The 19,435-nt window shown below is 40.0% G+C and overlaps 1 protein-coding gene and 1 long non-coding RNA gene across 2 annotated transcripts; both read left to right on the top strand.

The window, feature by feature from the left end:
• The first annotated feature begins 7,707 nt into the window (after positions 1 to 7,707).
• LOC144713197 (uncharacterized) lies at positions 7,708 to 10,593 on the top strand. Its single transcript, XR_013583975.1, has 2 exons — positions 7,708 to 8,091; positions 9,205 to 10,593. It is a non-coding gene; the product is annotated as an uncharacterized LOC144713197 (long non-coding RNA).
• A 6,754-nt stretch (positions 10,594 to 17,347) lies between these two features.
• Positions 17,348 to 17,804, top strand: MAPR2 (membrane-associated progesterone binding protein 2). The gene has a single exon (XM_078587727.1). It carries the CDS (start codon positions 17,372 to 17,374, stop codon positions 17,684 to 17,686), a length of 315 nt encoding a protein of 104 aa, XP_078443853.1. The 5' UTR covers positions 17,348 to 17,371; the 3' UTR covers positions 17,687 to 17,804.
• Positions 17,805 to 19,435: the final 1,631 nt, after the last annotated feature.

Here is a 19,435-nt window from a genome sequence, read left to right as displayed (position 1 = left end):
GTATTATTACTACTGGAGGCGTCCAAACCTCTACAGTTAAGGTCTAGCCGTATCACAAGGAATTAACCTGACTCTCTCAATTGTGGGTGGCTAATCCTATCACAATTACAATGAATTCGACGGCAATGGGAATACACGTCAACAACACTAAAAGAAGTAACCTTAGGTGCGAACGAAGGGGGAAGATAGAACCTGCATGGGCTAGGGTGTGACTATCGACATCTGTATGCGATATCCGTTATCGGATAACGTGTTATCCGTGCGCAAAAAAAAATGGAATGCGGTCGACATCGGTATCAGATATCAGTACCAGATATTGGAATGGCTTACAGAATGGATTGGCTTACAGAATGGATAACGGTTCGGGACATTGTTAATGTGATAACAGTATCGGATGTCAATTCCATTATGGGGATAACAGATACGATATCAAAAACGATATCAAAACGGACATTGTTAATCAATAAGTTTTCTTATAAAACTTATTGATTATACGAAGATGTGTAAGAAAAATCATACTAAATGATGAAGTATTGATGCCATTGTTGAGTTTGAGACAATCTTTGGGAAGTCATGGACCACTTGTTGTGGATAATGGATTACACAACGGACAACAGCTAATGCGCATTATCAAAGTTTAACGGTAACTTAATGTTCTACAGTAATGTAAAGATGGGGAAATCAACCAAACATACATTTAAAAAGTGAAGATGGTCCTTAAACAACTAAACATAACAAACATCATGGGTTCTCATTCCACAAGCCATCCATTTCCCCTGCCGTTGCTTTCCTGTGATGGATGTAGCCTTTTGTTGATAGTATGGTTGACTTGAAACTCGACAAAGTTAATCATTGCTGAGGTGAAATAAGTGTGGCCCGCCCATGGCTCATAAAATGGATCACGGCTCACTGGGATGTGCAGATTTGGTATGGGCTTATTTGGGTTGAGGTGAAGGCTTGCAAGGATTCGTATTGTACTGGCATCAATCAATTCTATTTGCTCCGGTGAGAATTGAGGGGCATTGATAGTGTTGTCTTTGATATTTTCACCAGACCTTCCATTATTATCACTGTCATCTACAGAATCAGTGCCGATGACGTGCACAGTTGAGTCATGTGATTTCTTCGTTAGGCGTTGAAGGAGAAGACGCATAGTCCGATGTGGTAGGCATCAATGTTCTGTTGCTGGTTCGTCACCTGACGTCATGGCACCTGTCATGGTCTATATGGCTTAGGTAATATTGGCTGCAATACACAAATACATACTCAAATATAAACTCAAAAGTATCATATGTCAAACATGATGTCGAAAATGCAATTGTACTAAGGACAGAGTTCTAGAAAAAATTTTTATCCGTGTTTGGAAAAGGGTTAGATTCTTCTTCACAACACTGCCCATGGAATTCATCGTAAATCCCATGTAATGCAGCATCACAGGAGTCCTACCGCTCGGAAGCTACCACGACATCTGAAATAAAAAGCCATCTCAATTTACCATCAATATGTGTAACATAAGTAAAGATAAATTAAGATCATACCTGATGTATCTGGGTCAACATCAATGTCACCCTCAAGGCAAATGTTGTACCATTTAGTTTTCCCTTCTCGACACCAACACTTCACACAGACAAGTGCCTCAATAATCATCCCCTACAAACGTGATCTCTCATAAGTGACAACTGCTCTACCAGTGGAAAATAACCGTTCTGATGGAGCACTTGTCGCAGGCACTGTTAAAAATTCACGTGAAATTTTTGACAGTACTGGGTAGACAAGAACACCCTTAGTTCCCCGCCAGGCATGTGCAGAGTCTCCCCCTCCTTGGTGGGTTTTACGTAAGAATGTCTCCATTTCCTCCAAAGGGGAAGCTGGTGAGGTTGTTCTTGTACACGGTTCGTTGCTAAGGGCCTGATTGACCCAAGCCTTTGATGGTTGTTGTGGGGGCATGGTTGTATCCTGTCGTTCATGGGAAGATGCCGGTGTAGTGGGTAGAATTCCACGGACAAAGGATATGGCCTTCAAATATGATGCCTCGTCAAACATTGACCCCTTGCAAAATGGGTTGAGCAATGAGGCAGCAAGGACGGCATCGTTGTTCCACAACAGCTTCTCATATTCAGCTAGTTTTGTCTGCATGGCGACAATTGCAGGCAGCAATGATGCGCGTTCATCCTATGGTAGTCTCTTGCCTGTGAACAACGTGGACTAAGCAATATGCTTCGTTGCGTCGTCCATATGCCGAACTAATGCTCGCACGAGGAGGAGGACATCCCCAATGATAGACTCCTTCGACCTGCTAACATGGTCAGTTGTGTATGCAAAAGGTCCCAATAAAAAGGCAAACTCCTTAAGCAATTCCCATTCATCACGCGAGATCTTCGTCTAGCTACCCCGTGTCGTGAAGAATGCAGCCCCTGCATCAATCACATCCCTTTTGAGAATAGCTTCTTCTAGCATCTCGTGCGTGCTACTCCATCGTGTCGGGCAATCAAGCGAGGGCAATCTTGGCTTCAATTTAGGTGTCCTACATAAATCAGCATAATATATACGTCGTTTTGTTGATTGACGTATAACTAGAACTACTGTTCTCACTTTAATCACTATTTCCCCAATCGAACGCCTGCGCCGCTGCAATGAGATGTCATCTTCACCCTCCTCCATTTTTTATTCACTGTCATACGTATGAGCAGTCCTACTGACATCAGTCTCCTCCTCTACTATGGGTGCCGCAGCGGGTATAGAGAAGCTCTTCAATGCAGCTTGAACAACAATGTTCACTATGTGTGTGACGCATGCAACGTGTCGCCTAGCACTGAACCCTGTGCTCCTTCCACGCAGTCTTCTTCCTAATATGGTCATCATTCTCTTGTTGCTTGATGTGTTATCAGTGGTAATGGCACATAACTGTAATTGAAAGCACATTAAACATTAGAGCTTTCATTGAAAAGTATCAAATACAAAGGTCCTAACATTATTACATTACTCACCTTTGTGTCGACTCCGTACTCTTCAAGCACCTCGGCAAGAATTTCTGCCATAGACTCACCGTCATGCATCCCAAAAAGCTCACAAGTGGCAAGGACAAGTTCACGATACGTCCAACGAGCGTTAATCCAATGAACTGTTATGCCCAAAATTCCACAACCATTTTTCGCCGTCTAACCATCAGCTGTGATCACCATACGATCGACATCTGCTAATATGCGAATGATCTCCGATTTCATCCTCTCAAACAACTTCATCGTCCATGCCTTGATGACTCGGGCACTCGGTGAGGGTACCTCGCTCTATGTCGCAAATCGCCATGTCTCCTTCCAAGCATCTGTATCAACCCAACGCCATGGCAAGTCTGTGCGACAAACTAGCCGACTAATGGCATCCTTGGTCTCTTCTGGTGTTCGACCCCTCAATGGTCGCCTTCCACCGAGGAGACCTGATGTCACGTCCTCTACAAAGTCATCTATACATCGTTGCATGCTAGTGCTGCCCTTCAGCGCATCATGTTCTTTCAGATGGACGAATTTGAAATGACGCCAAAAGACGCTTGTACTACCATCTATTGGGCGCTTAAGATGTACCGTCTTTGTCTCATTCTTCGTGCGACAAATTTCACACTCGTATGTAGAATCCCCAACAACTGTGAAGTACCTTAGAATGGGTGATCGTTTTGCTCGTCCATGAGCCTCCGAGACATCAGCAGTATGTTCTGCTGGTAATTCCTCAAATTCTGACTCCTCTATTTAAGGTAAAGCGCTCTCTGCCGTTGACATGGCAGCTGGTGGGGTGAAGTGTAAGGTGTATGTGTAATACTGTAATGTACGGATGTTAAAAAAAGACCTTTAAATTACTATGTATTACAGAAACATGTAATGACTGTAAAGAAACCTACGTCATTTGATGGACAAATAGGTGATGCAGTATATAGGTATATAAGTACGTAGGTAAGAGGGGGAGAGTGTGAATGAATGTAACACATAGTAATTTCAAGATCCTTCAATGAACAATGATGAAATTCATCGATGAAATAAACAATGATGAAAAAATGAAATAGATTGATGCATGTACGACGGTTTACTCTGTATGGATCTGTTTACTCTGAAAGGACAAATAGATGCTTTACTTTGTATGGATATGGTGCCGAGTGCTGACATATAAACAATGCAATTGATCGCTGCAATAGATCGATGCAATGTATCGGTTCAGTAGATTGATGCAATACATCGATGCAATAAATCGATAAAATAGATCGATGAAACAATGGCTAAAGAAACATGTGTCACCTGCTTGGCATATAAACAGTGATGGCTTGATGCATGTGCGGCGGCATGCAATGCAAATTATGAATAATGCAAAAAATTATATTATATATACAGATCGATGGATGATGAACCATTGTGGGGTGGAGGACTGACCTGAAGCGCGGATAACACATTTTGTCGTATGGACTATAGATATGGCGACGACAGCTGCTTGCCAGAAAAATCGCAACTGAAACTATGGAGTATTGACTCACAATCGCAAATCCAGCCCCTTATCTACCTCCAGCTTCCCAAGCGCAATCGCAAATCCAGCTCCGCACTCCGCAGCCCTAGTTCGAGTCTTCTAGAGTCGAGACGACGACTCCCCCGAGTATGTGACTATGTATCGCAAATGGCTGAGTCGCCTACTCACCGAGTTGAGATGCAATTGCAAATCGCAGAGCCGTGACGCCGACTCGCCGAGTCAAGATGAGACGCTGAGTCGCTGACTCATAAATTACCGACTCGTTGAGTCGAGACGCAATCGCAAATCGCCTATTCGAGACGCCAACTAGCGGATATCGGATAAAACTATGTATCTTTCCTGTTATGAGTATCTTTCTCGTTATCCGATATCTGTACGCAATATCGAATAACGAAACATGGGAAAGTACAATTTTGCTGAACGAGGGCGAATAACGGACCCGTAACGAATAACATCTGAAATTGTTTACGTACTCCGATATCTATATCCAATAACGGATATCGGATATCAATTATGATACGACAGATGTCGAACGAAGTTTGAACAAAACTTATTTTGTAATGGATACCAGCGCCCAGTTTCGTATCCGTTATCGGAACGGTCGCACCCTAGTATGGGCTAGTCCCATCGTCCGTGGTGATGATGGTCTGGAAGCTCACACGGGTTTGCAGTGCGGATGACAGCAGGTACGTATAGTGGAGCTGACATGCCGGGGCAAACCGAAGGTGGGCGATGATGCGGGCACGAGCGGCTCATAGTAGGAACAGACAGGAATGGGCTGGAGCACACGAAAGCGGTCGCGCATGGTCGGACACGTGCAGGTGAGCATGCGTGGCGGACGCGCGTAGGGAGGCGCACATAGGCAGACGCGCAAGACGCACACGGATGGGCGCACTGACGATGGTGCGTGCTGATGGTGATACGCTGGCACGTACAGCAAGGGCGCACAGGTGGTGCACGCAGTTGGTTCGTGTAGGATGTACACAGGTGCACATAGGAGTGCAGACACGTGCGGAGACGCGGGCACATGGGCGCGGTGAATGCAGGCACGCACCTTCCCGAGGACACGCAGGTGGGTTGCAGCGCCACGGCTACGGCCATCGTGGCGAAGGGGCAGCGGCGGTGGTGACAGTGGCGGTGGTGGCAGAGATAGTAGTGGTGGCTGCGGTGGCTTCAAGAACGGTTCCAAGTAGTGACTTATTGGCAAATCTGGAAAGGTAACAAGATCAAGATCTTGATCTAGGCTTCAAGAAACATCTACGAAACGGGGGGGCCGGTGACGGTGGTTCCTCCACGAATGACTCTCTTGACATGGGCAGGATGACGTGGCCGGCATTCCCACGATCTAATCTAGACTAGAAAATGTTAAAATTCCCAAGGGGAGGAGGGCGGGAGCCAACTGAAGAAAATCAACTCCAAGGGCTTCCTTGGGCATGCCTCCCTTTATATAGTGTAGGGGGGAATGCCCAATTGGGCTGAATGGGGGGGAAACCGTCTCGTGGCGAGAAGTCTCCCCTAAATGTACATCAAAGAAAAATAACAAACAACAATGGACGCGGCCCAAACACGAAGGCCCATCCAAAATTTTGATGGAAAACAAGATACATGAAAATGAAATAAAATAAATCCTCACGGCCCATCGTTAGGTCCTGTACTTGAAGTGTTGATTGCACATGTCGGCTCGGGTGGCTCGGAGAGGTTGCTGGCATCCCTTGGTGTCATTGGCGAGATGGTCCCCCGTCAATAACCGTGACGTGAATCAACCTGATTGACAGTTCGGTATAATACCATTCAGGGATTCATACGGATCAATTCAGTAAACTCTTTCCACAACACACCACCCACTATCTATTCTTAGTGTCTCCACACTAATGGCTATGAGACCGGCCATAATCATCAAGTGAGACTAGATTGTGCTATTCTATCCGGATATTTCGACGTCCTTCTCGCGTATCCTTCGAATAGGAATGTTTAGAACACATGCTTAAAAACTAGTGATCTCTGTATTACGATCTCATCATAATTCACTAAGTCCGATCATGTATTCATGGACTTCATTATAAGCATCACACGTGCACTATAATGAATATGTTGTATTAATGAACATGGAACGAGATGTGGAATGTGTGATTGGCTTGCTGGCCACATATATTTCCATCGAAAACTACATCAAGTATGTTGAGGCTGTTATCATGTAAAACATATTATTTTTTTATTGGACTCAATTCATAAAAGTATTAACTTTACGATTTCTAAATAGACTAGCATAACTCTTCATCCAAAATGGGAACTGAAGCCAAATTATGCCCAAAAGATGGTAAAATAAAAGTCTCTATCAGATCTGAAGAATGATCCGACTGTAACAACTAATGGAGACCATATAGCATAGAAAACCGGTCTCAGCTAGGGCACGACGCATGGGCTGAAGAAGAGTCCCGACCTTCACGTATTCGGCCTAGTCAAAGGGCCCCCGAAGGTTGATGTTATCATTGTTCGTGTTCTTATGGTTTGTTTTCGTTGTATGCCTCGTATATGGCCAACGTACTCGTTTGTGTGTCGGACCTATGTAATAGGGTCCACGTGTTTGCATATTCGGGCCGACGCGTTTAGGCCCAAGTGTGGGGCTCTCCACCTACGGGGCCGCCCTTAGGACCCTCTCATGTGGGCCTTATCCCCTTTTCTTTAGAGGGAAGGTCCATGATAACATGCAAATAGAAGCTAATAAAGAGCTAATTTCATCATATTTTTAGGGCTTTTAATGCATAAAACATGGAATTTTAATGCATGTTATCATCATTTTGGGCAAAAATAATAAATTCCTTGAATTTCAAATTAAATAATACCTTTTATCAATATTTAGGTCAATTTACACATTTAAATGATTTAAAATGATGATTAGAATAATTAAATGATTTAATTGGCCCATTTCTATAAATAAAAAGAAGCTAACAATTAAAGGTCTTTTCGAAATGAATAAAATAGTTTTTTATGCATTTAGAATGATGCTTACAATTTATTTTATTTTTCCTTTTCATAATAAAATAAAATAAAAACATTTTTTATTAAAACCGGCCCTTAGTGGGCCGGTTTGAGAGCCAACTGTTTCTTTTAAAACCCGTAGAACGCACGAAGAAGCGCACCGCACGCAGCAGTACATAGGCGTATCAGAAGGACCGCTAGCCCCTTCGGTGCGCGACACGCGCGCACGCAATTTCGTGTGTGTCGCGCACGACAGGGAGACACACGAAGGCCCGCGGAACCAATCCCGTCACGCTGTACGCTCTGCGTACAACGTGAAGCAGACGGCAGTTCTAACAGAATCGGAAGACCTTGTTCTTCCGATTCCGCGGCGATAAAAGGGAGAAGACGACGATTATTTTCTTCGTTCTTGATATCTGAAGCTCTAGGAAGGATTGCCTAACTTCCTAGAAGACTCAAGACCCTTCCTGGAGAAACTTGGAGCTCAATTTGAAGACGAAATCGACGATCCGGCCGCCGTCCTTCTCACGCCTCAACCTTCAAATTCAAGGATATTCGGTGTTGCTCGTTGCATGGATTTGCCTCAAACAAAGTTCTAATCTCCTCCTGGTAATCCTAGGCACAAAATAGATTCAATCAGCAGTTAATTTTGCACTCGAATTTCTCAAATTTGAATGTCCGTTCATGTTCGCCGTTCGTTTTTTTAATTTCCGATCTTAGTCGTTTAATTTCGTAGATTTGAGTTTGTTTTTCGAATCATTTACTCTTAGTTCAGTATAAATTTCCTATTTCGAATCTTATCTGCAATTTGAATCACATAAATTGTGAATTAGATTCACGATTCCGCTCTTGAATAAGCAAATCGTGAATCGTATTCACGATTTTCTATTTTAGGATATATATACAATTTCGTATTAATTGGGATAAAATAAAAATATAAAAATACTATTAAAACTAGCATAAAACTTAGTTTACTGATTATTTAGAAATAGTCAAACTCCCCTTTGAAAAATAAAACAAATTAAAGAAATAAAGAAAAAAACATAGAGTTACATCCATTTTGGAAATCAATTTCAAATTAAAAAGAACAAATATATATATATATATATATATTTCAAAAACAATAAAGATTTTAAATCAACTATAAAGATAAACTTAAGTGATTTTATATCTTTGTTATTTAATAACAGAGAATCATTAAAATTACTTAAGTTCAAAAGGATAAAATGTTAGTTAAATTTTACTAGTATTAGCATTTGAATAAGAAATTAAAACATCTAGTCATTTAGATTTCAAGTTCAAAACCCTAATTAGAAAGAAAATTGAATATTTCCTATCGCCTCCCTAGGGTTCGACCCCTTACTTACACATTAAGGGACACAAAAATTTTAGTGATTAAGCTTGAAACATCCCTAAATAACGACAAATAAACGTATATTTTTATTTCTCTTTTACCCTACACCTAAATCTTATCTACTCACTATGAATTAGTGAGTAGATAATATTTAGGTGTAGGGTAAAAGAGAAATAAAAATACAGTTTAGTTTTTTAAATGCATAAGTTTCAATTTTTTTTGTGCCTAGTTTACCATAAATGAAAAATTACTGTTATGGTAAGAGTTCCAGGGATATTTTATAAAAAGAGAGACGTACGCACGAAATAGAAATATATATAGTAAAATAAATAAATAAAGGGGTAATGGTTAGTTTTTTTTTTGTTTAGTAGCGGGAGATAGAGAAGGATAAATTGAATACTTGAGCATTTTTGGAGGGTGTGCTTTTTGGCGATCTCTTGAGATTTGTTAGCAAAGTTGGCAATCTTGTGGAGCGACTTAGCCTCTTGAGCATTTTCTGGGCAAACATGGAAAACCTGTGCGGCGACTCTAATCAATCTTGGAAGTCTTGGCAATCCTGTGTGATGACTCTGATCAAACTCGGCTATCTTGGAGATCTTGGACTTTAAACGACATTGGCAACATTGGTGAGTGTGACAATTTTGAGCGACCTCAACAATCCTGGTAAGAATAGAAATTCAAATCTTTGGCGATTTGAGATCTTGACAAAATTGGCTATTTGATATCTTGAAAATCACAATCAGGTTTGCAATTTTAACAATATTTATCTGATTGGTGATTTACTGTGATTGTGTTACTTCTTTATTGCTATTGCGTTTTGATTGGGTCTCTTTCCTGCAGAAATTCTTAATCACGAAAGAAAGAGATCTAGGTTGATTTTCTTTCTTCTCAAATTGCAAGATTCAATATCTGAAGGAAATTCAATTACGTACTGAAATCGTTATTTGAAAGAGAACGAGAACTTGGTGTCTATTTTCCTTTTCTGAATGCAAAATTATAAAAAGATGAAAAAATCTTGATTACCTGATAACATTGACAGTAGAAAGAGATAAATCAGATTTTCGATTCTCTTCTTCGAACAGGGTTGAAAATCTGAAGAATAGGAAATTACCTACTGACATTGCTAAGTAAAATAGAAAGGCATTTGTATTTCGATTTTTCGTTTCTAATAGTAGGGTTTGAAATCGGAAATAAATTTTTTTCTGTAATTGTTACTGTAGTTGCATCATCAAAAGGCTGAGAAATCTTACTTAAAGGTTTAAAATCTGAAATATCTTGAAATTTATCTTGACTCATATCTTACAACAAGAAATTCATCTTCAAGTTTTATTGTTGTGATTTTAAATATTCATATTGAAGTGTAATTTTCTATTGGAATACTTTTACTCTTGAGGTAACATTTCAGGAAGATTGAAGACAAGTTTCTTTTAATATTTTCACAAGTTCTTTCAGCTTGTGTGAAAATAGAAATACTACATTGAACAAAGGCATTTTGAGCAGCTGAGAGGGACTTGGGTGGTCCATTGGAAGAAGAAGTGAAAGCTTGGATAACTTCAGAAGCTAAGGGGGCTCTAGGTCATTTACGATTTTCAAATTCTAGATAGGAGATATCCGTGTATCCCTATTACCAGGCTGTTTTAGCTTGGGGGGTTATAAAAACTTGGTTAGGGATGTATTAAAACTCCTGTTGGATATCCCGGGACAGGAGTAAGGGACTAGCCCTAACCTGTATAAAAATCTTGGGTGTCCTCTTCTTATTTCTTTATCATTAGAAAATAGGTAGAGAAATTAGAAAGATAATAAAAGAAAAAGTAAAAAGCGATAGGGAATAGTCTAATTCACCCCCCCCCCCAGACCATTCATAGGATATTAATCAAACATATACAACCGTATGAAAGGGGGGGGTGTTCTCTTAGAGTTAAAGAGAAAAAGGAAAAAAAGGTTATTTTATCTTATTTTTATTGTATTTTTGTTTTTGAGTTATTTACAAAAATACCCCTACAAATTTGGGCATCCTTTTGAAACCCTAACCAGCGCCGCCGCTGCTGCCCGGTCGCCTGCCCATGCGACCCGGATGTGTGCCTAGCCGCTAGGCAGCCTGCGCGGCTACCACAGCTTGCTCTTGCTAACGTCGTTGCCGCCTCGCATCAGTGACGTCGCAACCCTGCACTCACCTATGTCGCAGCCGATCCACTGCACTATCTCCACACCATAGCCCCACCTTCGTGTTGTCGTGCCACATCTACACTGTCACGCCACCGACATGCCTGCTTGTTGAGCCACCTCTGCATGTACGCTCGCCTTACCCATGCATGTTCCTTACTTTTATCAGTATCTCCCGAACGCGACTCCACCGACCAGGGTTAGGGTAGTGATAGATTGGATTATCCTCTTGTGGGATAGGACTCGTCACTGCACGCCTATGGTTGGACCATTGAGATTGTGCGCACTAGCAGTAGTAGCCATGCTCACACTATTGGTCTTCAACCCAACGTCTAGGTCGTTGGAAGCCTAGTGGCATACCCAGGATCCTCATGTAGTGGTTTATTGATTGCTGGTGTCTTTGACATGGGGGTTATACTTCTTGTTGACTTTTTTTCTCTTGCATATGCATCATCATCCACTTGCATTACACTCGCTCAATTGACACCGGAACAGACAATCAATCCCATCCCCTCATCTGCATCAACAACCTTAACATCTTAATTGTCTCCAGATAAAGTGTCATTCCTCATGTTGACAAATCTTTCAACATCATGCGGTTATCAATAAAAAAGGCAATCTGACATACACACCCTTACATCCATACTATCATGAGATTTTAACCACCATGCCCTTAAAGACTCCATGCAAGATTAACTTCCAAAAAACTAGATGAATCAGATTACATTTGTTTGCTTCCGGGCACATTAACTCTGGTGTTTTTTTTCATAATGTGGTCCACTTTTTAAGTAATGAAAATCATTACACACTAGTTATTAAATTAATACCATATACCATATTACTTTGATTAAAATTATCAAATATGTGTGTAACAAGTTTAAATTATTAAATATTTTTAAAAAATTAGTATTATTTGAAAATTTTCATATTTTTATGGAAATTTTTGACATCACATTCATGGAGACAATTAGTCTCAAATTTAGAATATATTTGTTCAACTTTTTACGACATCATATTTAGAGAGATCTTTTAACTTATAATATATGTATATATTCAATATTTTTATGATTTATACTCTATTTTGTCAGAATTATTTGACGGGGTTTCTGAGTTTTTTTCATTTTATTTTTTACCACCACATTTCCCTATCTAACTTATTGGATAGTGACTCATCATCGAGAGTCATTATTGCCTTACAAATCGCAAATCATGAGCTGACACTTTTTTTAATTATTTATGGACACATTGCGGCACAAATAAGAACAAATTTTATTTTTTTCAATAAAGCCCTTGATATAAATTTTAATAAATGAAATTTCATAGAGAGTGTCGCATATCTGACAGCCATCAAATTTAATGATGTTAATTGTTATGAATGTATTTTTGAAGGCTGTGGTGGAATGAGAGTGGTCTTTGATTGAAAATGAGGACAGCTTTTTGGAGAATTCTGGGATGTGGATTGACACATTTTTCATGATTAAACAAGTAAAAATCAGATCAGAATTGGAGAATATTTTGAGGACTCCTCTAAAATGTTGGGCATACGTCATTTGGATTGAAAAGGAGAGTAAAATCTGACAGCTCAAAATGATCCAAGTTCAGAGGGTAATAAGTGGCAATTCAAGTGTTTTGAGCTAAATTTTTTTGAGGAGCTTCATACACTCTGATTTATAAATATTGCCTTGATACACCTAAAACATCATGATTCCATTGCTCCTACATTAGTAGGCTAAGTGAAAGAGCTTGATTTATAGATTGATCAATTTTTTTGGTACAAATGGTTGATCCAATATATAAGGAAAAAGATATTTTGAAGGGATCTCCTGCTGTTCGTTTCCTAAGATCCTTGAGGAATATACGAATATATACAAGTTCCTTGTACTTCCATTATCAGCTCCTTATCACAACCCATCTATATGCATCCATCCTTGTTCACTTAATATCACCCATCATCATCATTAACCTTGCCTACTTTGTCCATTTATATATATATGTCAATAATTACATATATCTATGTGTAGTTATCACCTTCTTGTATCATCAGATTTATTGTTGTATAAAATATATATTCTCATTCTCTGATTATTATTTAAAAAGCATTAATTCCCTAATCATCATTACTATGGAGATGACCCCTTCTCATCACAAAAGAGTAATTTGTTTTTAGATACCAGGTTTTATTAATTTCATTCATTATCACAAATATCAAATACAAATTATTTCAGAAAACTTAGTTCATCAAGAAGCAAGTTACAACTTTATCTTTATTCTGCTGTTATTAGGATGTGGCCCATTTGCAACTTGCTTTGTTTTTTAATGCTAAAATTATATCTTAGCAGTTATGGCCAAGATAGTGGTTTTATTGTTTAATGTATTCAGCTTTTGTTCTTATTCAGCACAAAGGGGAATAAAGTTTTTAATATTCATTTTATCTCGTTGAAACTTGTATCCAAACTTGTAGTAATCATATTATGTTGGAAGATAGTACATCTCAAAATACATAATCATCTTTTCAGACACATCCATTCCCAGTCGCCTAATCATAGTGACAATAGGTGAAATCTCCAAAACCTGTTGAGTATGATGACCATTGTCGTGCAAATTCATGGAAAAAAACTTGCACAGAAGCTGGTGGATTTCATTATCTTCATGAGTTGAAATTTCTCCTGGAAACATTTTTGAATTGATAGCTTCCCATAAGATGTTTGCTTGATATGATTGAAGAATAACACATTAGAATGTCATGAAAACTCAAGTTATTTGATCTTTCTCGTTCTGCTTTATTTACTTTCTTAGATTCATCTAGTTTCTGAGATCTCATTTCATAATCAAGGAAAGAGTAGGCAAGGGCATCAAATCTTTCTCAATGTTTTTAATATGTTGAGATTCAATCTAATAATTTAATGCCCATGTATCTAGATGCACTATTGCGCGAGTGCTGAAGGTAGGATAAATAGCTCAATTAAGGAACTGAATTATGAATCAAATACAAACTCATTGCAAGACAATAGACACACATTAATGTATCATGTTTGGGGGATAAAGTTAACTGCAAGGGATGTCTTGGTGAGAATAAGTACGCAGAAAATAAGTCATCTATAAATATCATGTCTTTGAACTAATTCAATAATCACAAGGAAAAAAACAGAGTAATGGTCTAATGTTTATTATCACGAGTGCACACTGTCTCATCCTGTATTTCCCTACCTTTTGGCCTGCTTGTGCCCGCATTTAGCATGTGTATATGACATTCAGTGTAGAGAGAGAAAAGAGTTCCACAAGAGATCACACTTTAGTGGGATGTTGTTTCCATCAAGGCATGATGAACAATTATTTTCCATCCAAAATATGACATGAATAAATTTTATTCATCCCTAGGTTTCTAACAAAATGGCTGTGATATTATTTGCGCCAATTCTTTTGAATGTAAAACACCTCAGCCCATCATGTGTTTAAGAGAAGAAACGGACCGATTTTGAGGGTAGGTCTTTTAGGTCTGAATGGGATAACAGTATGAAGTATCTTTGGGTAACGGGATGTTTAGGAGAATCGTCAACCATCTAATGAACTAAGGACCAGGCCCCTCTTTTTAGGAATACAATAAAAGGAATCACCTTTACTTTATCTAATTAAACTGAATCAAGGTAGATTTATCTTCCACACATTCAATTTTAATAAATATTGTTATTTATCAACGTCTTATTCCTGTGATTAGCATAAATGAGTCACATTAACTGGGATCCGTAAATGATAGGTTAATATATTAAATTGTAAATACGATTGTTTGTAGATTAAGAAGTTAGTCTAACACCTCTCTCCAATTTCCATCCCTCTTTACCTATCATTTTCTCTCTCAAACCTCCATATCTCTCTAAGTGCATTTCTCTCTTAGACTTCCATCATTTTCTCTCCGAAACTTCCATATCTCTCTGCTCATCTTCTTCTCTCTGAAACTTCCATATTTTGTATGTCTATATTATTTCTCTCTGAAACCTCCATCTCTCTCTGCACATCTTCTTCTCTCTAAAACTTCCATATTTTGTATGTCTATATTTTTTCTCTCCAAAACTTCCATATCTCTCTCTGCACATCTTCTTCTCTCTGAAACTTCCATATTTTTATGTCAATATGTTTCTCTCCAAAACCTCCATATCTCTCTCTGCACATCTTCTTCTCTCTGAAACTTCCATATTTTGTATGTCTAAATTTTTTGCCTCTGAAACCTCCATATCCCTCTGCACATCTTCTTCTCTCTCAAACTTCCATCTCTCCTCCCATCTTCTCTCTCTTGCCCCTAATTGTCTTCTCTCTCAAACTTCCATATCTCTCTTTCTGTCTATGACTTTTCCTCACTGAAACCTCCATATCTCTGCCGATCTAACATTTTTCTCACTGAATCCTCCGTATTTCTTTCTGTCTATCATTTTTTCTTACTGAAACCTCCATATCTCTCTGTCTATCATTTTTCTCACTGAAACCTCCATATCTCTCTCTCTCTGGAAATCTTCATTTTTCTCACTGAAACTTCCATATCTCTTTCTCTAAGTGGAAATCTTCATTTTCTCACTGAAACCTCCATATCTCTCTCTCTGGAAATCTTCATTTTTCTCTCGGACTCCATCAAAACCAGTATCTCTCTCTCTCTCTCTCTCTCTCTCTCTCTCTCTCTTTTAACTGAAATCTCCATCTCTCTCCTCTCTGTCCACATATCTTCACCTATCTCTCTCTATCACTCTTTTAAATCACTTCTGGAATCTTTTATGAGAAATATTTAAATGGGCCGGACATCTCTCTATCAATTGAGAAATTTTAGGTTAGAAAATTCCAGAAAAAATTCTTAAAATGGCTGTAGGCCAAAAAAATGCTGAAATTCCCCTCCAATGCGCCGTGACAGGACAGTTTTTCGACTCGACGGTATAGTTCCGGATCGTCCCGGAGGTGGACGATGGACGGGACGGGACATATTTTGTCCCGTCTGACGTCCGGATTCAGTGCAGGGACAAAGGAGGGGACGAATTTTCATCCGACGGTTAGAAAACGGTCCAATCCAGTCCTCCCGGGACAAATTTTTGTCCCGTCCAGTTCTCCTGGGATGAATTTTTGTCCCATCCCTTGTCCCGAAAGAAAAAAACCCATTTTATATTTTTAATATATTAATATAGATTTTTATAAGTATTTTAGGGAATTACGGAGGAGAGAGAATGCAAAGGGCCATATGTACAATTGTTTCTGAGCGGTGTCCGTTTGCACGCATGTAAAAAAACAGGGACTTTGATGCAAATTGTCATTGCAAGGCCACGTGGTTACATCTCAACCGTCGGATGTGAATCCGGCAGTTTTCCATCCAGATTCGTCTGTCCAACGTCTGAGACCTCCGGACAGACGGTTTTTTCATCCCATGGGACGAAAACCATCCCGTCCGGGGGTCCCTGGGATGAATTTTCGTCCCTAGATTCGTCCGTATACTCGGACGGGACGATTTTTCCTCCCGGGACGAAAAAATCGTCCCGTCCGCGTCCCTACACTATACTCGAGGATGAATTCCTGATCGTTAGATTGGAGGCAAAACTGAGGGTTACCATTCCGGATCGTCTGGGATGTGGATGATGGATGGGACAGGACGAAGATCGTTCTGTCGGACGTCTAGAATCAGTGCAGGGACTGGGAGGGGACAGAAATTCGTCCTGAAACCTCCGGACGGGACGGTTTTTTCCTCCGAGTGGATGGCAACCGTCCCGTCTGGAGGTCTGGGGATGAATTTCCGTCTATAGTTCCGGATCGTCCCGGACGTGGACGAAGGACAAGACGGTTTTTCGTCCACCGACAAAAAACCGTCCCGTCCAATAATCTCGGGATGGTTTTTCGTCCCGTCCAGTCCTCCTGGGACGAATTTTCGTCCCGGACGAAAAAACACATTTTATATTTTTAATATATTATATTAGATTATGATATATTATAAATTGTCCTAGCAAGGCCACGTGGCAACATCTCAACCGTCGGATGTGAATCCGGCGGTTTTCGTCCAGATTCGTCCGTCCATTGGCCGGAGACCTCCGGACAGACGATTTTTTAGTCCCACGTGAAGAAAACCGTCCCGTCCGGGGGTCCGCGGGACGAATTTTCGTCCCAAAATTCCTCCGTATACTCAGACGGAATGATTTTTCGTCCAGGGACGAAAAAAATCGTCCCGTCTGCGTCCCTGCACTATATTTTCGTCCAACCCGCGGACGGGACGATTTTTTCGTCCTGGGAAGAAAAAACCGTCCCGTCCGCGTCCCTGCTCTATACCGAGTGTTGAGATCAAATCTCCAGATCCAGCGGTCGAGATGAGCTCTGGGAAACCGTTGAAATCCGTCCAGTCCAAGCTCGGAGATGAGGTCGTTGGCGATGGAGCTGAGCTTGGTGGAGCTGAGAGCGTACGATGGATCGGACGAGGAGAAGCCGATCTACGTCGCGGTGAAGGGGATCGTGTACGATGTCACCTCCGGAAAGGGTTTCTACGGCCCCGGAGGTTCCTACTCTGTCTTCGCCGGGAGGGATGCGAGCCGCGCTCTGGGAAAGATGAGCAAGAACGAGGACGACGTATGCGGAGACCTCGATGGCCTCTCTGAGAAGGAGCTCGGAATTCTCGACGATTGGGTGAAGAAGTTCCAGGCCAAGTACCCCGTGGTCGGACGCCTCGCCTGATCTGTTCGGATCGTCGACCTGACAAGGTATCGTATTTCCTCAAATAAATTGTTGGCATACGAGGAATTATGTATATTTCTGTTAAGATGGATTAAATGGATCGAACGGATTGAATGGATTGAATGGATCGTAGGTTGAGATATTGCGGGAGTATATTTTGGAATTTCACATATACCCATCAACAGACATATACCAATCGATGAATATTCCTAACACAATACTCCGATCGATCGATTTTCGGTTAAGATGTTCTTGATGGGTATATCTCTGTTCTCGTGGAGTTGAATTGAAAGGGAAAGATGTGCAGACCAAGGGAATTCTGTAAGGTACTGTATTGTCATACGAAATGGGTTCTGGAAGATCCTGAAATTAAAGAAAATATTTTGTTAGGAACGTGCAAACCTTTCATCATTTTTACCAATAACTAGGATGGTTTATTTGACCCATGAGAAACTGGTAGAAGAATAACCAGCATAGGTCATAGAGTAGTTGATTGCTTATACTGTCCCCTCTCTACTATAGGGATATTTTATTGATTTTGTCCATCAAGGGCACGTCTGTCATATTACCAGCTAGGGGGGTATTTTGGTCTTTCCTCTAGACTTGTACTTCCCTTTTAGACCAGACTAGAAATTACCGAAGTTGGAGTTATTGTAGCTCTCTCTCACCTCTGGCCAGCAAAGTCCATTTAGCTGTTCCCTCTCAGAGAAGATCTTCCCACCAGCACCTCTTTGCTCCAGGCAATGTCCACTCTGCCATAGCTCTCTCTACAGTGATCCCCCCTCTTCTGACTCTCAAATCTCCTCCTGTCCCCGCATTCCCGGCAATAAGAACTAGTTTCTTATCAAGTTGATTTGTTTGATGGATACTAGGAATTGATCCCATAGAAGGGATTCTCCATTGATACAATTCCCAACTTTGTAAAACACTCTCTTTGCAGCCAATTTTTTATTAATGTGCAATGATTTTTTAAGCTTATGGCTCTAGGTCCGTAATATATGCAGCTACTTTTGCTTTGTTCAGTAACCAATCAACTCAATTTGTACACAAGTATGATTAAGTAAACCCTCAGCAGTTGGAGATTCTAACACATATCTTTTCAACAGTATAATGAAGTAAAAAAATGTGTTAAAAGAATAAATATTGAGATTAGACCAAAATAAATCAAAATAATCAAATCAGAGTAATCCCAACCCTCTTTGCCATTGACACCCTTAGTACATTCCATTTTGATATTATATAAAATAATTTACCACATGATATACGTATACATTGTTGATTTATATTTTGCAATTAGCATTTATCTTATTTTATATATTTCTACCCTATATTTTCATAGTCATTGCATTCAAAATTGTGCACTTTAAAAACTCTCATAGTTACCACATATTCATGTAATTTTGTGATATTTTTTCAGCTTTATGTTCCAAATGTGTGGATATGTTTGAGGGCATCTTTCATAAAAATCATTCCAATTATACTAAATTTGTATTTAATTGAAAATAAAATTTTGATCCAACTCATTTTCGAGATGGCAAAGGAAGACACTACAGTGGGGATGCCAATGAGTCAGTGTGGAGTTTTAATAATTATAGGGGAAAGTGGTGTATTCACATTTCCCAAGTAGCACTCTGAAATCTTTTCATTGGATTCAATATATCCCGGTCACTCATAGATCTAGGGACCACATCTACCGCATCACCCAAAATCTACTAAATCCCACTACTCCAAACTACCTTAAATGGCAAC

The sequence above is a fragment of the Wolffia australiana genome, chromosome 15, assembly GCF_029677425.1.
Source record: "Wolffia australiana isolate 7733 chromosome 15, ASM2967742v1".
Taxonomy (NCBI): domain Eukaryota; kingdom Viridiplantae; phylum Streptophyta; class Magnoliopsida; order Alismatales; family Araceae; genus Wolffia; species Wolffia australiana.
The sequence above is the reverse complement of the archived record's forward strand: the minus strand, read 5'-3'. Positions and strand labels throughout refer to the sequence as shown.

Excerpts from the sequence above, each read along its gene's own strand:
- MAPR2 (XM_078587727.1), top strand. The coding sequence starts at position 17,372 with ATGAGGTCGTTGGCGATGGAGCTGAGCTTGGTGGAGCTGAGAGCGTAC.